Here is a 21,943-nt window from a genome sequence, read left to right on the forward strand (position 1 = left end):
TTAGTCTAATTTATTTATCATATTTATATATGTTTAGTAGCTTGTTGAAGTGCCCTCCAAAAATATTTGTTGATCTTGTTTATTGGTATTCATTATTTTATTTAAATATAAATGTATCATTTATTTTATTTATTGGTTTTCAGTTGAATTATATGTTCAGGGTAATCAACAGTTAAAAAGATACTGTTCAAATTATTATTTTAATTTGTTTTAAAGTTCAATAAATGGATGTTTTCAAAGTCAACGAATAATTGTATTTAATAATCGTGATAACAATTATAGACCAAAATTAATCGTGATTATGATTTTTGCCATAATCGCACAGCCCTACTTTAAACTGTCCCTGAGTGAAAACATTGACTTCTGTAGCTGGGATGTCATCAGGGTGAACACATTGAGATGTCTAAGTGTGAGTTGTTTGAATCAGAGCGTGGGCGAGGCTCGCTTTGGAAAGATGTTTTTTGACTTTTCTGCCTTCGTTCTTCTGAAATACAGACAACGCTGTTTAAACCCCAGCGCTCCGGATGACTCATAGCATTGATAAGAGTTCCTCACTTGGTCTGTGTGCGTGTTAAGATCACACCTCGTGTCCGGGAGTCAAGAGTCAAACAGAAGCAGACATGTTGGATCACAGCTGTAGTGCCTTGATGTCAGAGGCTCCTCCTCAGGGTCTCTATGGAAGCTGAATGCTAAATGTGGAACAGTTTTTATTTGTTTAAATGGAGAGGAATCAAGAAGGTTTGACATTCAGGCTCTGCATTTAACTATACTTTTTACATGGCTCAGTTGAATTCTTTTTTCTTTGTATTATGTATTTATTTCAACAAGGACCATGCATTATGGATGCATACCGGTATCCGGTATTACCGAAATACCGGTTACTGGTGGCTACGGTATACCGCACCGAAATTAGATCCGGTTTTCATACTTTAAAAAAAAAAAAAAACCATTATTCTATTATTTATTTGTTCTCTAGTCGAATCTCAGGTTTAACATTAATTATAACGGTGCTATAACGGTCTGTTTGCATTGACAAGATGTGCTATTCACGCGGCACACCTGATGGCGGGTGTTATAAAAGATATTCCATAATCGGTTTTCTTGTTTTTTATGTATTTTTCATTGTTTGTTCAGTACTAAAAGGTCCAAGAAGTCCCACAATTGAATGTAATATTCATTTGACATGTTAACTATATCGTAAAGCGCTTCATGGGAGTAATTGTGGGATGATACATTTTCAAAGTATCACGATATGTATCGGTTGAGTATCGGTATCGTTCAGTGGTATCGGTATCGTAAAAAAGTCAACGATATGCATCCCTACCATGCATACTGTGAGGGAATATTTCTGTCTTTACTTCTAGATAATTAACCTGTCTGCCTGTCGACGTTTATCACCAACCCTGACGTCTGTTATCTCCTTTAAGGAATGTGCTGCTGCACTTAGTCTCAGTTTAATGACCGGTCAACTCTCGGTCAGCCTAAGAGTATCTCAAGTGTTCCCAGGTGTTTACGCACCATCTCCCAATATGTTGATTAACTCTCTGTGAACTAGTTAAAAGGTCTATCAGAGAGAGGCTAGTCAGAATTGATGTGGCAACCCACCCGTGCCGTCAGAACCTCTGGCTGCTCTGTGACTTGTGATATTAATTTTTGTTTGAGGTCAATTTGAACATTATAGAGATTGTTATATTTCGCTGCTAAGGAGAACTTACCATTGCTAAGGAGGATCAAGGGACTATGTGTAGTCATATCAATCCGCAGAGAAAAGTCTGGTTTATTGAATGTCAGCTGGGAACAACATATAGTTAGTTTTCTCCATCAGTAAGCACGTGGAATACTTTTTGAATATTCGTTGTTATATTTTTTGAGGGCACAACACTTTGGATTCATGATGGCTAAACTGTACCGTGTTAAGAAAGAAAAATGGCCGCAAGAGAAGGAAAGAAGTTAGAACGATAGAGAAATCTACAGCAGCAAACACACAGGACGTAAACAGTAAAGGGAACAGCAGAAGACGGACAAGAAATACCTCTAGCAAAAACACTGTATGGGCTCTGGCTGTGTTTAAAAAAGAATGTGAACAGACTTGGACAGTTACGGTAAACCTCGGTCAGTGCTGCCGCCATTTTAATTTGCGTTGCTGTTGCCGCAGTTCCAGCGGATGCAATACGATCAATTCATACAAAAAGTCATTTAAAATCCATGCTGTGAGTCAAATCGTTGGTTTCAAATTTCAAAAAGCTGTTATTGTCATTGTACAGAATACAACGAGATTTATAGTCACTGCTCCAGCGAGTGCTTTAAAAACAGACATTAAAACACAGATTAAAAGGTCTGACAGTTTCGACCAGCAAGTAGTGCACACAGCTTCGGATGGTCATGTAGATCAGGGGTTCCCAAATGGGGGGGGGGGGGGGGGGGGGTCGCGAAATGATTACAAAATAAAAATGGAAAATTTAAAAAAAAAATATATAAAAAAGAATTGATTAATTTTTTTTATAATTTTTTTAAATTATTATTATTATTATTAATAATAACGTTTGCATAGACATTTTCAGGGGCGGACTAGCCATCTGTATAATTTCCCCGCAACGAGGCTCCCCCTTTGACAATCCACTAGCGCAGTGTTTCTCAAACTTTTTCATACCAAGGACCACTTAACCAATAAAAAACACTCATGGATCACCTAACTCCACAAATATCCAAAAACAATAGGCCTGCTTACCCATTCCAACAGTATATAAGAAATTACAGCCTAATAATGACAGAAGTGATAGGGTAGAAATCAGGGGGTCGCCAGTCTCTGGCACTGATATGTTGGGGTCGCGGGCTGAAAAGTTTGGGAACCCCTGATGTAGATGACCAGGATCAATAAATAAATGCATAAATGAATAAAATAGAATTATGATAAGTATTTTAACCCTGTCTGTGTTCTTTTTATTATGAACAACTGCCTCACTGTGCAGTATCCCTCACATAGTGTGTAGTTATACATTACCTGGAACCAGTCGACAACCTACTTCAGTCCGATTGGGGACTTTTTTCCTTAGACCTGAATGTGCAGATGTGGCATTAGTGCCCAAACTTTTTTTGTTTTTGTTTGCACTTTTATTGTCATTACATGTACCGGTACTATGTAACAAAATAGTTTCTCTGCATTTGACCCATCCTAGTGTTAGGAGCAGTGTCCTTGGCATCGTAATCCAGCAATCCTTAGATTCAATAACAAACATGTCTCCCTTTTGTCAGATGTACGTCTCAACAATTTGAAGTTGAAAGTCAGTTGTTACCTGGAAAACTGAACTAAAAGCACTTTAATTTTTTAAGTCTGATCCGTATCAACACAGCTTTCAAAGAGAGTGTCTCATCTGTGAGAATGAGAGGTGTGAATGACGCCCGAGGCTTCATGCTGAGACACCGGAACAACAACAACCAGCTGCAGCACACGAGAGTTCCTCATTACAGTCAGAATACATCACCGTTAGTCAGACATGCTGAGAAACCAAATAACGAAGCAGTGGAGTTTGTTAAAGCCCCTAGAGCTATGAGACACACCATTTATTTAGTTTTCTTTGCCACCGTCTTGAATGTAAGAGGGCTAGGACGGAGAGATTGCTCTGTTTTCTGTTTGGGATTACCAGGAGAGGTAATAGTGATATATGTTGTTGCTGTTGCCTGCAACCCAAAGGCATTGAAAGTAGTAGCTGCCATTTCAATGTTTAACACAGTTCCTATCACTTTATTTCTTCAACAATGCGCCAGTATATCTGGTCCTACTTGTTCTAACTAATGCCTGCAATAGATCCTACCTTCCCAAGTGTTCAAACATTTTCTCTATATACATTTTTGTGTTAATTGTATCTGATAAATGTAACTAAAGTAGTTTTGTTTATGACCCCTCAGGTGTACACAGCGGCCAATCCCAATGCGACGACAACAGGGAAAACCTTCAAGGTTCACCTTCAGCTATGGGACACAGCTGGGCAGGAGAGGTGGGTTGATTGTTTTTCCTTACATCATGCCAATTACAGTTTAACGGTACGTCTACACTACAGGCATCAAAAAATGCTTTCAACGCTTCGCCCATTCACTTGAATGGGGTGACGTAGAAGATTTTTAATCTTCGCGGAACAGCATTGTGGGGAGCATGGCATGGCTTTGCAAGCATCACGAGCATCTATCGGCATCAAAAGTTGAACAATGTTCAACTTTTGATGCTCCCGATGCTTTAGAAGCTGGCATCAGCCAATCAAATCCCGTTTATGCAAATCCCGCCAGTGCAAGCGCAGCCAATCAAACCGCGTGCAAGCTGGGAGAGCCAGACCGCAGTTCATTTCCTCATATTCCAAACGAGATATTACGGTAGAAAATCACCCGGTTCTTTACGACCGGAACTATTTACCGGGATACAAACCGGAGGAACCAGGCATGGAGGGAGGTGGCAGAAACAGTGGGTCAAACTGATAGTTTTTTCGCCTGTTTGGAGAGTTTATATCCAGTTTACTTCGTTTTAACATTGCTATTGCTTTGTATGTCGGGGGCGGGAGATTCATGTGATTGGTTGCTCGCAAAAAATCGCCAAGCTTCAGACAAGCCCAGCTTCAAGATTTTTTCATGCCTGTAGTGTAGACGGGCCGTAAGTTTGCACACAATTATATATTCACACTTTTCAATGACTTGTTCACAGTGGTGTTTACCAACGTGGCTACAGATTTATATATACAGTATACAGCATTGATAGTCAACCATGTCTATGCTGTCCTTTCTTGCAATACACATGGTAAATAATCTTCTTCTAAAAAGAATAGATATGTCCAGAGTTCACTGTGTCCAAGAGGGACATCTAATCATGTGCCCAATGACTTCATGAAGGATATCATAACCCATTGGGTTACGATTCCTTTTTTTATCAGTTTCGTAGCAGTAATGTTGGCCGCTAGAGCAACTCCATAGACCCCCGTGATAACCCAAATGACCTTACAGCAGAAATAAACATGTTTACAGCCTTATACAAAAAACAGTTTGGTCTCTGAGGGTAATTTCCCCAATATTTACTATAGGAGAGAAACACTAACTCTGGTTCTATCTACAACAATGCAAGATTTTAACATCTATTAACGAGCCAATCTTATCATCCAATCACAGAGATGGTAGCTGTAATGCTTTAAAGAAGCCCTATCATTTTTTAGGTTTTTTTTATTTCCTGTAATGTGTTATATAGATTTTTGTCGAGAGGGAGTTTCTTTCCCACACACACCCCCATGTATATATAAAAATATAAACCCGGAAATGAGCATAATATGTCTTTTATTAATTAAAATGCACAAATGGTAGATATTGAGTGCTTCCGTTTGTATCAACAGCAGTTGGTAATGTATGCTTCTGGGTGTGACACCACCAGCGATAATAACTAATATGTAAATATGGCTTACTACTGAGCAAATATTTGACACGTAAACAATCAGGATCAAGCAGCCGACATCAGGGCGGTTCCAGTCTGACAAACTGGTCACAAAGGGTGAATAATGACTGGGTGCTCCCTCAAAAGATCCGTTTATAAAAATAAGAATTTGTTCTCTGAAGAAATAAAGTTAGGATTATGTAACTGACAGTGAGTCATCCCGCAATGGTGAGTCATCAGGCCTTTATAAACAGATCAAACAAATCGAGGCCAGTGGCAATTAAAGACCACACACATGATTGACATGTGGTGTTTGTGTGCATACAAGGAGGCACACACACAATGATAGTGTGATGAGACAGGCTCGAATTTCAGCAATGAGATTTATTATCTGGATCTGCTTTTGCTGAGATGTTGCATTGACGTGAAGCGCATATTCACCGAGCCCAAAATCACATACACACAACAAAACTCTATTCTGAAATGTTGTGGTCTCTTCACACGGTCACATTTGACTGAGTTGGCCTATAGCATTGTTGGAGAAACTGCACCTTTTAGGCATTTCAGCTCTGACTTCAAATCTTAGCTGCCATGTCCTTTGTTTGATTCGCTATACGTCTCTTACAGATTCCGCAGCCTGACGACGGCGTTCTTCAGGGACGCCATGGGCTTCCTGCTGATGTTTGATCTCACCAGCCAGCAGAGTTTCCTCAATGTCAGAAACTGGATGAGTATGTGTCTCATATTGTCTTTACTTGTAACACAATCAATTTCAAAACTTTAACATTACTCTTTTGTGCCACTAGAGGTCATAACTCTTCAGGGGTCAGAAAGTTTGAGTTATATTTGGTCATGAATGAAAGGAAGCCTGATGAAGGACATATGAAGAAAGCATAAAATAAACCAGCACTAAGCGGAACTATCTGTTTTCCCTTTTATACAAGTGTTGTTTAATGTTGTTTGTTTTGATTGTTTCCAGGCCAGCTACAGGCCAACGCGTACTGTGAGAATCCAGATATCGTGTTGATAGGAAACAAGGCGGACCTGGCGGACCAGCGGGAGGTTCAGGAGAAACAGGCCAAGGAGCTGGCTGATAAATACGGGTACGATTGTTTGTTTGTCACATTCAGTATTTGGTGCAGGAGTTTTATTTGGAGCTATGATTACTACGAGTATTAAAGGTCACCTGTTATGCAAATTCCACTCTTTCATGTCTTTATATATCAACATGTGTCCCCTCTGTGGAAAGAGATTCTGAAAGTTTCAGGAACAAAGACTCTCTCTCTTTTTGTCCTGATCCATTTCTATAAAAACCTCTCTGAAAATGAGCTGATCAGATTTTGGCCACTTTATGATGTCATAACGATGTGTTGGCTTGTGTAACCATTAGCCAATCACCAACCAAGGTAACCCCCTCCCACCTTATCACCTGAATCTCCTCCTAGACCTAGAGCACCATTGTGTTCTTTTTAACCAAATATCTCTCAGAGGGGTGTGGGGAGGGGCTCCTTATTTTCATCTAAAGTAACAGACAGAGAATAAACTGCACATGATGTTTCTTAGTGAACAGCCTACAGGATAGATGGAGCCCACTGCCCCTTCCATGTTCACTCGACTCTCCATCAACTCTTTATCGTCCGCCTGTGGTTAGAATCACATTCAGTCATTACCTGTCAGCCACCCTGTGATGTAGCTCCTGAGCTAAGTTCTTAATAATTGTATCCATATATTATTTTAAAGTCTCAGGTCGCCAGCGTCTGCCAGTGTTTTTCCCCAAACTTGGCCTAAATCATGAAGGAGTCTTTGCCTTGGCAGTTTTTGCCTTTTTAAATTGAATCATTTAAGAAAAACTAACTCTTAGATTTGATATAGAGATAATATTATTTTTTGTTTTATGTATATTTTATGTATCAAAAAATAAGTAGTTAAGTCACTAAAAAATATACACAGTCCTCATGTGATGGATCTCTTACTCCAAAGGAATTGACCCTTCATTTATTTATTATTTAAGAATGAAAGAATAATAATAATGAGATTTTATTTTTGTATTGTTACATCTAGCTAAGAGTGTAAACATTTCTGGTTTTGGCTCTAATACATTACAGCAACTCATTACAGCAACTCCAACTCCCTGAACATATATTGTATTTTATTATATTATTTTATACTTTATAATATTTGATTTTACTGTGACGCAGATTAACAGTGTCACACTTAAACAGGCGGGTCACATTTCTTTCTTTTTGGTCATTTCATCAAACAATTACTTTGTTGCAAACATACAGGCATGAACAAATGGTTAATCCGGGGTTAATATTAGGATGTCTATGGGTTTGTACAAAGATAAAGGTGAACTGTGAGCAATATCTCAACAAATGACTTCCTGCTAGTTAAACATCTTTTCCTGTGTAATTCCAACCAGCCAAGACCTTGGTCTTATGTTGCCTGGCAACAAAACAATCTTCAAGGAAGTCATATGTGTTCTCTCTGGGGCGCAGTGGGAAAGTGTTCAGGAGCTAAATCAGTCAAATCAAACGGTCTAACTCAGGGTTGTCAAACTCAAGGCCCGGGGGCCAAATCCGGCCAAGGAGCCGGATTTGTGACTTCATTGTATGTGGCCCTACAAGAGCTTGCAAAGAATAATATGTTTATAATACGGTTGCATGCCGATTTACAGAAGCACGTTGCCCATAAACTACATGTCCCACAATGCATCTCAAATTTTACTTTTTTTCTCAGAATTTGACTTTTTTTCTTCTAAATATTCTTTTTTTCTTAAAATTTGTTTTTGTAAATGTTACTTTTTTTTCAAAATGTTACTTTTCTTTCAAAAATGTAATTGTAAAAAAAAAAAAAAAAAATGCACTTATTTTTTTCAAAATGTCCCTTGACTTTTTTTTCCAGAATTTAGCTTTTCTTTTTAAATCATTTTGTGACATTCTCACTGAAGAGACTTGCAATTATTTTCCCTAGACTTCTGCTTTCAGACGTAGTTAATTATGAAGTTATTAGCCTATCCGATAATAATCCAATGCAGAGGCAGTAATGTAATTTTATTATGATATATTTATATAGTCTTAAAGTTTCAACCGGACCTTTGAGTGCTGCCATAATGCTGATGTGGCCCGCGATGAAATTGAGTTTGACTCCCCTGGTCTAACTACTTTCCCAATGTTCATGACACATTTTCTGAGCAGATCCGAATATCACGATACGCACATTTCTTCGCACTTGTACTTAGCAAATCTTATATAGCTTTTACATCACAATAACTTTCCCTTATCCCTATAACTGTTTCTGATATCTGTGGTATATAGTATATTGTAATAGGGAAAGGCCTAAGGGCAGAAGATAAGGAGTAAGATTTTAAATAACATTTTGGAAATAATGTGAAACTTTCAGTATATGCCCACATTTTTCCAAATTGGTATTAAACTTTTATTTCCAGAAAAAAATGAATATCTTCCTCTATCCATTTCCCCCCCCCCCCCTGATGTCTGGGACTAATACTAAAGGTGTCCACTTCATTTTCACTTTATTCTCAGGGACAATTCATCAGCATGACATTTCAAGTCTCTACAAGATGATTTTAATAGAAATTACATATAATAAATCTGATGAAATTCATTAGAAAATTGTTCCTAAAGTACTTTTTGTCGCTCACAGGATCCCGTACTTTGAGACGAGTGCAGCCACAGGGGCGGAGGTGGACAAGGCGGTGATAACGCTGTTGGACCTAGTCATGAAGAGGATGGAGCAGTGTGTCGACAAACCGCCCGCCGATCCAGCCAATGGGAACGGAGCCACGAAGCTCAGCGATGAGCAGCCCAACGAGAAGAAATGTGCATGCTAGATGAAGAAGGAAACGACCATTCAGCGCTCTTCTGTCGTCCGTCCTTTCTACTCACCACATCTGTCCTTCTTTTACCTTCTCCTTCCATCATCTTTGCATGTTTCTACCTCTTTTCCACTTTCGAAAACTAACCTTTAACCATATGCTGCTTCTTTTTTCTTTATCTTCCTTCTTTCTCCTCCCATACTGTTTGGCACTGTGGCAATGACACAACCCTGTCCCCCCCTAGTGGCTATTCAAGGAAACACACACAGTCTTAGTCTGAGGAACTGAAAACAGGAGGGGATCGTTTCATCACTGTCAGACACATAATGTGCCTCATTTACAGTAAAACATGCAGCCTGGGACTTAATCTGGTTTGAATAATTTAAATTGATCTCTAAAGGCAAAAAGGAGATGTTTACAACTTCAATTTGAACTTTTGATGCAACATCACTTTGTAACAGAGGTAAGCTGTTACCTGTTTAGGCTATCACTTGATGACAGCAGGCATGAAGAGCTTGACATCAGGCTGTGTAAATTAACGATCCCCTCCTGAAACCTTTCCTCCTGGACCAGGGAGAACAACTGTATTTCCCCCTCCTCCCCTGTTTCAAACATTGTTCATGCGATGCTGTACCTGTATGAGAGCCATGAATGGACATTGTTCAGTGTTTCAAGCATATTTATCTGGTTCAAGAATGCAAAACTTTGTTCCTAAAAATGTAGCCACACAGTTTTTAACCCAGTTGGCTACAGCGTCATGGTGGAGCGCTTTGACCCTGTGTTAGAGAGGCTGTTTCTGTTAGCCTTTACACAATAGCTCAAATGACATGTAATGACAGCTGAATCTATAATGACCCTGCAGATACACACCAGGAGTATATTGAACTTTATTAGCAGTTTTCACAACTAAACTGTGTCATATTTTTATCACATAAAATAAATACTTGTGTTGCCACTAAATAAAAAAGAGTTACCTTGGAACAGGTGTTGCTATGAGCTAACCGCTACATTTCCTCCTGTTTACACATCTGATTAGCAGCTTGTGTAGCTAGATAGCCACTAACTAGCTAACGTAGGATATCAGTGCTCAGTAGTGATAGCAGTGGCTACAAACGGTATGCTAATATTAACAAAAGCAGGCTAGGTGTGGAGTGAAGAGTATGTTTAGTAACTCATTTGGAAACATTTCGAGAAATGCATAGCCCACTTCTCGCCGTACCATTAAAATCGTGCTATCAAGACTAGCTTGCTAGCTAGGTTGTTGTGGCCGTTGAGTTGCTGCTTTTAGCTATTCTTGCTTTTCTTTGTCACTTTCTTACTTGACTGCCATATTATAAATTAGAAAAAGAATTGTCTAAATACGTTTACATTGCATTGATGACCTTTATTTCTTTGTCCCCATGATCATTTCCCAGCCTCACTTCAAACTGTACGTAACAACAGCGGCTAAAGCTAGCTTGTTGATGTTAGCATTTTGATCGCGCATTTCTTTTCCAGTTTACTAGTGTCAGACATGGCTGATTATTATTTGTATAGTATACCATCCGTACAGTACAATACATATGAGTACAGCAAAGCAATGGGAAGTGGACAAAAAAACATATATGTATATTATTAATAGGGTATCCTATACAGTAGGCATATTGTTCCAAACTGATCTACTGCCTTGGCTTTTAAAGCTTTATTTCACTGTAGTGGAGCAGACTTTAATCTTTAACATCAGTTGCTCTGGGGATGCTAGGTCACCCCATTGCTATCACTAAAATGTAATAAACATTTTATGTCAATTAGTATAAATTCATCTTAAACACATGTAATGGATTTATGAGTGCAGAGCATGATTATCTATTTTAGATTATTATGGGAGTCAGGTGACTTCTGCTTTTCAGGGCAGCTGATTTTCCATCTCTTTATAACGACAAAGTGAAATATTGCTTTAAGGCTCCATACACGACCAATATTGTTGGAATTTAAAGTGACCAATTATTTATATTAAAATAAATGTAAAACATAGATTATTATTTCAGTTGTCATATTTTTGTGATGTCCTTCACATCTCACACATCCTTTCTTTTTTTTTTTATTCTATTCATATTTGTTTTTCTTTTCATTCCTATTTTGCTCTGAATCTCTGTTTTTCTATGACCCCACAAATTACTTAACAAAATGCTTTTCTCTTATATCAAGAAAATACACTTTTAAACTCTTGAGATGTACACTTGAAGTTACTGTGGACCAACTTTCTGTTGTGTATTGTGCATGGTTAACACTAAATAGTTAATTCTTTTCATTGCATACCTGACCATAGAGCAGTTGCTTTGAAGACAAACGTAAGAACTCACATTCATATAGAAACTCAACTAAAAACGCTGCATTCAAGCCCTTTAAATTTAAAAGTCCAACTCAATGGTTTCTCATCATGTTACACCTTGATCTGCCTTACAGTACTTGATGAAAAATCTTGACCCAAGTTGAGGTGCACCAGAAACATGGGAAATACTATTTTTGCTTTCCACCTACTGCCGGCTAAATCCTTGTTCTTCATTGAGCCACGTTTTATATAGCAGTCCCAACTAAGAAAATTATTACAGCATGTCGATAAAGTTTGGTTTAAAGTAAATTGAAACCAGGGGCTGCCAATCGGGTTAGCAGTAGGTAAAATGTAAATGTGACTTATTAATGGCAAAACACTTCTATGGTCATTTTAAACAGTATACACGTTTAGTTTCAACAACTTTTGTATCAGTATTCTCTTTAGTATCGTGCCTAATGGATACATAAAAAATCGAATTAAAAGGTAAAACATCAAAGCCCTTTGGCTTCACTTCATTGTCACCTATATTTAATCTACCAGTGTGCCAAATTAAAAAGAAAAGAAACGCCACAAACAAGTGTTTTTTTACCAAACAACATTCTGCTGTGCACTTAGAGAAAAACAGCCTTCACAAGTAGAACATGTGTTTTTTATTTGGTGTATTGATCTCTTTTCAGTTTAAAACCTCACAAAGTTACCTGACAACAGATGATCTCAGTGCCATATCAAAAACCTAATAGTGGTGAATTTTGGTTTATCTAAATATTAATTTGCTGGCTTGCATTCTAAGTTAGACACAGCATAATTGATTTCCCTAGAAACATCTATAGAGAAGGGTTTCTTGTTTTAGCTGATCAGCTGTTTAATTTATTTGTGGTAAAATATGTAGATTCCACCTTTTAATATTTAGTCATGTAATCATAGTGTACAGGTAACATGTTTCTTAACACTTACAAAAGCAGCTATGTGAAGTCCTCTCAATACAAGTACATTTGTATCAAGTTAGTTCAACAGTCATTTAGCAGGTGGTATTACAGGAGAATTGTATCTTCTCGATCTTTAAGATAGTTAAGGCTGCAGCAATTGAAATGAATAGTGAATTGTTTGAACACTGACCTTATATCACTGTAAACCAGTTTTGAAAGTTGTATTTAATTTCATTGCAGCGTTGAGTTCTTCTGAGGAATACAGTTCCAGTATCGCTCTCCTTTTAGCTCTGATTGGGTCTCCACCAACTCTCCACTGTGCCGTTAAAACAAGAGGCGAAAAGCTCATGCTGGATAATTCTCACTGGGGTCGTGTTTCTATCAAACAGTCCATTGTTACATGAAAAATATTGAATAGTGCAACGTTGAAAAGTATTATACATATATTTTAAAGCTGTGTACAGACCGAATGTGGTAGACTATTTGGCGAGGCACAATTACACAAGTGAATGCTAAGGGGCGAATAGATGGAAAATGCGCAGTACAACGTTTATTCTCGTCTGCAGAGGTAGAAATGATTAATTTACGAGAAATACATGCGTGAGGATGTTTCTAGAAAGCCTGAGAGTAGAGATGTTGCTGAACCCAGACATATCAATTATTATCGGTGTACCTACTGCAGAACTTCCTCGAGGCTGTAGTTATTTCAGTCATGGGTGATGCCAAAACAAAATGTTGCATGTTATATGGTAACTATGGAGGAAAGGAGTAGGCTACCCGTTTAGGGATTATAGGGGGAATATTTTTTAATCGGGCCATATTCATGCAATTAACAGAAGGGGAGAAAGTCGGTCCGAACTCACTTTAAAGGTCCCATGTCATGGCCATTTCTACTGATCATAATTCCATTGTTGAGGTCTACTAAAATAGATTTATATTGTTCAATGTTCCAAACTCACATTGGTTTCTCATACAGCATGTGTATTCATTCTCTGTCCTAAACGGCTTGTTGGAGCTCCTGCCCTCCCCTCTCTCTCTGCGAGACAGCGAGACCCAGCCCAAAACCAGCCCGTACACCCGCAGCCTGGCTGAGAGTTTGTGTGTGTGCTCACACACCGACTCACAGCCTTGCCGCGAAATCGGCGGAGCTGCAGCTGAGAAAAGATAGTGTGTGTGTGTGTGTGAGCCATGTAACGGCTCCGCGGATTGGTCCATTTGGGTATGGGCACGTGACCACACCCAGGAAGAAAACAATGGGAAAAGGGAAATGTCCAACGAGGCGGGTTATGGCTAGAAAGGATCCGTCTTGTGTAAAACTCTCGCGAGAGTTTGGCTGAATGTCACATGGCTGAATGTTTACGTTTGGCAGGCAGCCTTTCAGTGACGATCGTTAACATCAGTGGGCCACAGCAACTGATGATGAGAAGCTAAACTATCTATTAATTATGTAAATTACAGGGAGTGTTATTGTTGAAATAGGGTGTTAGCGATCTTGCTGGTGTTCAAAGAAGAATGACAACACTGTAGATCACCAACACTATGGTTTATTTTTTATTCACAGGCAAATCAACGTTGTCGCAGTAAAAGTCCCAAGATAGCTCCTGGTGCAATAAAATGTTCCCTTGCAGTGGTTTACTATTATGTCTGATGTTTCTCTATTAATATTGCTGCTGCATTAATGTGTATGTTGAATCATGTTACTGCTGTAGATGTGTTTCCGAGCCGCTCCGATTACAACGAGAGTTACAACGAGAACGTGACGTCATATTTACACTAGACGGATCCTTTCTAGCCATAACCAACGAGGCGTTCTGGGGCAGCACAGACAGGTCTTTTCTGTGTTAGAGTTTTACTCCCTACAGGGTGTACTTTGAGGGTTTGTGACTCTGCAGACCGTTTACATGCAGAAGAAGCTTCATAACACACAAGGGGACGGGTAATAACCGGAAAAGCATGACATGGGACCTTTAAGGTTGCCAAGTGTTGATTTAATTTAAACCACTAATCTGGTGTGTAACTTTAAAAAAATGTGAAAAAGAATATTCAAACTAATTCATTAACTCAAGATTTCTAATGTGTCAAAACCTCTAGATTGTTTTTCCTAACTCTTTTGAGCCGATGCCTTTTTATCGCGACAATCTTCTGAACCAAATTGTCAGCTTTTATCCGAGCCTTTCTTCTTACGTTGCTCATTTAATGTATATTTTCTCTATTTTTAATTTAAATTTGAACTTCCATTTACACTACATTGATTTTTCACTGCCTCGAATCACATGTCTCTCGCAGCATCTCTTCCATACGTCTGAAATGGTTTTGGAGTTCACTTTGAAAGTTTACACTGTTTGAAGAGTCATGTTGTGCCTGTTATTAACTCTTCTGTCTGTAAAGTTTGTGAGCTACTGAATATGTTCATGCATTATGGATTATAGATTACAAAGCAGAGGCAAAAAGAGACCAGAAGTTGTGATGATTTTGTGCCCGATTTATCAAAAACAATGAATCAATCCAAGTACCTCTAAGAGCTTTTATTTTTGGAAAATCCTCTGTGTGAATTCTCTCTGATGCCTGCGGTTTGTAGACGTTTCTTCAGTTCTCACTGCGTGTATCGATGCCTGTGTGTTTGTTGGGTTTGTTGCACCGTCAGCATGTTTGACATTATGAGAATGAAATGACCCGTGATGCGTTTAATGTTTCTGATGTCAGAGCTGCAAATAAATCTGTTTGTTTTAATCCAGTGTTTGGTTTTTTTCCCGGATGGAAATATGTTGGTTTCCATTTGACAACATAATACACATTTTAAAAGAGACACAAACGTCACAGTGCATAGGAGTTTATTATAAGAAACTTCTCACCAAAAGAGAGAATGTGAAAAATAAATACCCGAGAACAGCAGAACCAGTAGAGTGTGAAGTGAAGTTACAAAAATAAGTCAATGAAATCTATTTCTTTTTACATATCTTTTTGTTTGGAGAATGTTAAACGCAAAGACATTTGAAACACTGAAGCACACATTCAAACAGCTGGGAAACTCTTTCATGTGATTAGTATTCCTGTTTCAACAACAAATCTAAATACACCAACAAATGTAAACATAACAGAGAATCCAAACTGTATCTGAATATTAGCTTATGAATATTAGCCTTGTGTGTTTAACATACACATCGTTCCAGCAGAGGACGGTAGGAACAGGGCTGGGTTCAATCTAATAACTCAATCAGTGAGTTATTTTCAAATTTAAAGTAGCTATTGGATGCTTGTCATTATTTTTGGATTGAAACCTCATTTCCTACTGATTTGAATTTCGCAACCCAGCCTCTGTCCGTACACGTGGTTTTCTTTTGAAAAGTTATTTCCTTTCAAAATAAGAGCATGCCAAACAATGAACAGACGGCACACTTTGCATTAACACACATCTTGGATCCAAACCCTCTGTAGACATTACTTCTGAGAGCTAAAACGTCTCAGTTCCTTTCCTTTTTTTATTTGAGTCTGCGTTGAGTGACTTGAATAAAACACATTTAACAAAGAAGCCAAGTGTGAAACAAAACCCCTTTTTTGTATCATCTTCTTTGCTGATACAAAATATCTTATCCCTTAATCTTATCACCTGGACAGAAGCGTATGTAGGAGGCACATTAAGATACATCAATACAGCAGCAAACCCCCTAAAATACCGCACTAAAATCATACATTCAATTCTCTAAAAATTATGTTTGCCCCAGAAGCAATTGCAAATACAGAATATTCAATAATCTTGGTATCATAAAAACATTATAAACATACAAAATACGGTCAATATAAATAATTGTTGGTGAATCAAACAGCTACGATCCCTCTCCTGCGTTTCAACTTGTTTGGAATATTTTCTAATTTAGCAGATAAACACATGTTAAACTCAATGATAGAACATCCCTCCATATGAAAGAACCGTTAGCTTAGCTCTAAATTGTCAAATTTACGTGGTAACCAGTGATTCTTTTGAAATTGAAACTCACTTTTTCAATAAAAAATGAAATTAAAAAGAGGTTTTAAAGGAGTCCCCTTCCAAAGTGTCCGTTCAGGCCATAACGCCCCATTGGATGATATCGAGAAATTCACACTTCAATGTACTTCATGCTGTTTGAAGCTCAATTAAACAGCAACTACAAGAACACAATAAAAAAAAAAGAAGGCATTATTTATCCTTATCACTCCACTAGTAATATTTCCCTAATGTATGTCAGCATCTGTTCGCTCCAAGCATCTGTACATGTATGCAAACAAGCAGATCATGCATTTATTTAATATTCTATTTAATAGACATTTTAGGTTCCACATGTCGAAGCAGGCATTTGACTTCAATGTTGACAGCTGTATTGACTGCCATTTGTTTTTAGGGTTTTTAATTGATAGCTGTAATTCCTAATAGTAACCACAAGAGGGCGACCAAAGAAATTCATTTGTGACTCATTCTAGAGAGAATACTGTTCACATTTCATTTGGTACAGTTGCACTTAATAAAGTACATGCAAGGTGTCAATTGAACAGGCTCACTGTTTAACATTTTCTATAATTTGTTCCCATATCAGATCATTTTTTCCGGGCATTTTCTAGAATACACATCAGAGATCAGTGATTATTTCAAAGTGTCAGAGGCAAAGACCGTGGTGGACTTTTAGCTTTGATCATATGCAGCATTTATCCATTTTCATCAGAAAGTGGTGTCGGCAGCTTTAGAAAATGTCACCGCACCCCGAGTGTCAGAGTAGAGATGTGCTGTTATTGGTTAATGTGTGAAGTGGGAGGGTTCAAACTTTGGTGACATTGTTTGTTGTTTGTTCCTCCGGTGGCTGATCCTCCTCTTCATCGTCCACGCTCAGGTCCAGCCTCAGGCTATCCAGAGTCTGACGGATGGTCAGAGTGTCCTTACGTCTGCGAGAGAGACACCACGTTTTAATTTGTGCTTTAATGTACTGACTTTGTGACGGACTGTAAATGATGCGTGCTTTTGATACAGAGGAAATCTGCATGGCTACGGAAGACCTGAGAGGCAAGTCGGAAAGGAACATTTGACTTTTTAATCAAAATGTTCTGTGTTTATGACAATATTTAGACCTTGTGTTTGGAGTGCAGTGAACATTAAACTCTTCTAGAAGATAACAGGTTTTGAGTCATATTGAAAATGTGGTGCAGCGAACAACAACGTCTCGTATTTTAAAGAACACTTTTTTTAAGACCCTTTAAAGGATTCTCCCGGCGAAAACATTGTTAAATCAGTTCTCATATCCCAAAAATAATGTAGATCTGACTTATTGTTTAATATTCATGTTGTCCAAAAGAGGCTGAAGTGCATAACTAATTACCCAGGAGACTAAAACCTGTAGAGTAGCACCTGATTCATAGATAGACACTATTTTGACATATTTAAATTGATCCATTCACGTCTGTTTGTGTGTATGTTTCCATGTGTGTGTATGTTTCCATGTGTGTGTGTGTGTGTGTGTGTTTCCATGTGTGTGTGTGTGTGTGTGTGTGTGTGTGTGTGTGTATGTTTCCATGTGTGTGTGTGTGTGTGTGTGTGTGTATGTTTCCATGTGTGTGTGTGTGTGTGTGTGTGTGTATGTTTCCATGTGTGTGTGTGTGTGTGTGTGTTTCCATGTGTGTGTATGTTTCCATGTGTGTGTGTGTGTGTGTGTGTGTGTTTCCATGTGTGTGTGTGTGTGTGTGTGTGTGTGTGTGTGTGTGTGTGTGTGTGTGTATGTTTCCATGTGTGTGTGTGTGTGTGTGTTTCCATGTGTGTGTGTGTGTGTGTGTGTGTGTATGTTTCCATGTGTGTGTGTGTGTGTGTGTGTGTGTGTGTGTGTGTGTGTGTGTGTGTGTGTGTGTGTGTGTGTATGTTTCCATGTGTGTGTGTGTGTGTGTGTGTGTGTATGTTTCCATGTGTGTGCGTGTATGTTTCCATGTGTGTGTGTGTATGTTTCCATGTGTGTGTGTGTGTATGTTTCCATGTGTGTGTGTATGTTTCCATGTGTGTGTGTGTGTGTGTGTGTGTATGTTTCCATGTCTGTGTGTGTGTGTGTGTGTGTGTGTGTGTGTGTGTGTGTGTGTGTGTGTGTGTGTGTGTGTGTGTGTATGTTTCCATGTCTGTGTGTGTGTGTGTGTGTGTGTGTGTGTGTATGTTTCCATGTGTGTGTGTGTATGTTTCCATGTATGTGTGTGTGTGTGTGTGTGTGTGTGTGTGTGTGTGTGTGTGTGTGTGTGTGTGTGTGTGTGTGTGTGTGTGTGTGTGTGTGTGTGTGTGTGTGTGTGTGTGTGTCAGAGAACGTACTTGTTCTGCAGGCTTTGGTCCAGCGCCTGCCTCTGCAGCCGGCTGCTGGTCTCCCTCTCCTCCAGCAGCTCTCTCTGGGTGTGGCGGTACTGCCCCTCCTTCCGGCTCGCCTCCTCCTCCGCCTCGTTCAGCTGCCGCTTCAGAGAGCGCATCCTCTGGGTCATCTGGGGACCAATCACAGAGCTCGCTCAGTTTGGGCACATGGGGCGGGACCAACATGTTAACAACTGGGACATGAAGACAGCTCTAGGTTGTTTCAATGCGTTTAAAGAATATTTCAAACGCTATTGATTGCTGCTGTTCATTGTCATACACTGTATGTATTCAACGGGACCTGTGAGTAGATGACTGTAAGCCACCTTTCTCCAGGGATAATAATACATTTGAACATTTTTCAACAGACAAGGCTGAACAGATCCAACAGAACTGTGTCTAAAAGAGTTTACAATGATTTAGTATCTTTTAATATCACAAACAAAAGCCTCAAGAGCCTGTTCCCAAGTTCAAGTCAAGTGTTCCTAGTGAATTAGGTTCAGACGGTAAGATTATTAAGTAACTGTGTGTGTGAGTGAGTGAGTGAGTGAGTGAGTGAGTGAGTGAGTGAGTGAGTGAGTGAGTGTGTGTGTGTGTGTGTGTGTTTGTTACCAGGTCTTTCTGCTCATTAGCTATCCTGTGCTCCTCCTCCATCTGGTCGCTGAGCTCGTTGATCCTCCTCTCCAGTTTGCTGATGGTGTTGGTCAGAACAGACTTGTTCCTGCACACGCATGAACACAATGTATTGATTTATTTTGTTACACCATTTCTCCAGGTAACATACAATAGGGAAGCTAGAGCTGCATGTTTCATTTAAAGCACTTGCCTGATACTTTATGAATAAAATGACCCTGCTTAAAAGTCTTTTTAATTATCTGTTAAACGAAAGATAATATCAGGTTGTTTTTACAAAATCCTTGGCAAAAAATGGGTGAACTTGTGCTGAACTTCTTTCATATGCTTGTCCACTTATTGTGTTACTTCGCTTTCTATCTGCTCTGTGCTATCTTAATGTAGAATTATTGTAAAGGTGATTTCCAAATGATTTCCAAACCACAGGTGTGAAAGTGACCTTATAATAAATGGAACAGCTTTTTAATGAACGCCTGTTCAAACATTGATACAGAATAAAGTGCTGACGGACCTCTCCTCGTTCCTCAGTGTGTTCTCCATCTCCTTGACTCGGCTCTCCGCTCTGGAGACCACATCCTCCTGAACCCTGGAGCTCTGGAGCTCCTCCACCTCCAGACGCAGCTCCCGCAGCTACACCCACACAGAGAGAAGCTTCCATTAGATACGATGCAACCTTTCTGCTTCACTCCAACGTTCAACGTTCTTTCTTGTCAAACTAACTTAGCTACAGAGTAATTATGTCGTTGAAAATCTTAGGTCACAGGCTTCTCCAACAATGCAACACAATAATACAGATAAGCAAACAATATTAATGTACACAAAGAAAAATAGTTTTAAAAAAGTGAGGAAAGAAAAGTGGAATAGTGCAATACGAGTCTATATAGAAGTTATTGGAATGATATATTAGATAAGAGATAGATAATTAATAAGTAGCAGATTTCAGGTTTCAGCAGTTCAGGTGTTTAACAGTCTTATTGCCTGCGGGACGAAGCTGTCTCTGAATCTGGTTGTTTTTATCCGGATGCTGTGGTAACGCCTGCCAGACAGCAGCACACTGAACAGTTTGTGGCTGGGGTGATGGGGGTCTTTTGTAATCCTGAGGGATTTCTTCCTGACTTTCATTCTTCTTCATTTACATTATTTACGTAGCCTACTTAAATGAACAGGCTTTTTCAAACCATGTTCTTGTCAGTCCATTAGCAGCTTAGCACAGATATACCTGAGTTCACTGTATATCAGACAATAACAAGAAGTATCAGTGTAGAGATGAATTCCTTCAAAATCAGTCTTGCCATTACACCGTCTCTCCACCAGAGGGCACTGACAAATCCTTTATTTATTTATTTGTTAAGCTTAAAAAATCGATACTGTTTAATAAAATAGTTTTTTCCCCTAATTTTAAATATCAGTATATCCAAATGTGATAGAGAGATAAATACTTAATTGTGCTGTAAAGCTGTGAGGAATGCTATTACCTTTTTAATTTCTAAGTTTATATTTGGCTTTCGGATATATATATATTTTCAACACAACAAAAAACTTGCAAAAAATATATAAAATAAAAACCCTGTGAGTATTTGAATGTATAAGTGGGGCTTTATCTATTCGTTACAGCCCTACTGTGTTAAACATAGACTCGTAAAACAAGTGGACACACACACACACACACACACACACACACACACACACACACACACACACACACACACACACACACACACACACACACACACACACACACACACACACACACACACACACACACACACACACACACACACACACACACACACACACACACACACACACACACACACACACACACACACACACACACACACACACACACACACACTACCTGTCTCTCGGCGGAACCCTTCTCCATCTCCAACAGGTCGTTGAGGTCTTTCTCCTGAATCAGCTTCAGCTGCAGCTGCTCAGTCTGACAGCAAACACACACACTTCTTAGAAACCAGCCATAAGAGTTTTCAAGGTCTAGTTAATGACAGAATATGTTCAGTTAGCTCACTTCCTGTTCGCGTGTGTTTACCTGTTCGATGGCTCTCTTGTGTTTGGCCGCCCACCTCTGCTCGCTGTCGTGCAGCTCCTCCAGATCGGTCTCCAGGTCGATCATCTTCTCCTGTAAACATAAAACCATCATAAATAAAAAGTCCTGGTCCAAACTAAACTTCTGATCTGTGGTCTCATCAGCAGAAAACATGCAGGTTATTTCGAAAGTGGCACGGATTAAGTATCCTCAGAAATAGCCACATTATGAATATTTAGGATTATGGCATTAGCACGCTGATTGCTAAACAGGATTTGCATGAATAATTCCTCATTAACCCTAAAACTCTGATGGTTTGCATGACTGATTAATTCAAGTGGACATCTCTCTTTGAGTCGTTAGGTCGCGTAATGCAGACACATGGATGCTGTCGGATCCGTAGCTGGAAACAGAGTGTACTTCAAGGAGGTCAGGAAATAT

General features: G+C 39.0%; 2 protein-coding genes across 5 annotated transcripts in view; one reads left to right on the forward strand and one right to left on the reverse strand.

The window, feature by feature from the left end:
* rab27b (RAB27B, member RAS oncogene family) overlaps nt 1–15,212 on the forward strand; it is a 67,770-nt gene extending 52,558 nt beyond the window's left edge. For all 3 annotated transcript variants that reach the window (XM_079659206.1, XM_079659207.1, XM_079659208.1), the window contains exons 3-6: nt 3,907–3,995; nt 6,032–6,135; nt 6,384–6,507; nt 9,071–15,212. In XM_079659206.1, coding sequence (XP_079515332.1) covers nt 3,907–3,995; nt 6,032–6,135; nt 6,384–6,507; nt 9,071–9,257 — 504 coding nt within the window. In that variant the 3' untranslated portion in view covers nt 9,258–15,212. The remainder of the gene's footprint in view (nt 1–3,906; nt 3,996–6,031; nt 6,136–6,383; nt 6,508–9,070) is intronic.
* Nucleotides 15,213–15,296: 84 nt separating this feature from the next.
* The window catches only part of LOC307024802 (uncharacterized protein), a 47,324-nt gene continuing 40,677 nt past the window's right edge, over nt 15,297–21,943 (reverse strand). For both annotated transcript variants that reach the window (XM_079659205.1, XM_079659204.1), the window contains 6 exons: nt 21,506–21,595; nt 21,314–21,397; nt 19,967–20,085; nt 19,435–19,543; nt 18,790–18,953; nt 15,297–17,393 (listed from right to left, as the gene is read on the reverse strand). In XM_079659205.1, coding sequence (XP_079515331.1) covers nt 17,270–17,393; nt 18,790–18,953; nt 19,435–19,543; nt 19,967–20,085; nt 21,314–21,397; nt 21,506–21,595 — 690 coding nt within the window. In that variant the 3' untranslated portion in view covers nt 15,297–17,269. The remainder of the gene's footprint in view (nt 17,394–18,789; nt 18,954–19,434; nt 19,544–19,966; nt 20,086–21,313; nt 21,398–21,505; nt 21,596–21,943) is intronic.

Source organism: Notothenia rossii (assembly GCF_949606895.1).
Source record: "Notothenia rossii genome assembly, chromosome: 11".
Lineage (NCBI taxonomy): Eukaryota > Metazoa > Chordata > Actinopteri > Perciformes > Nototheniidae > Notothenia > Notothenia rossii.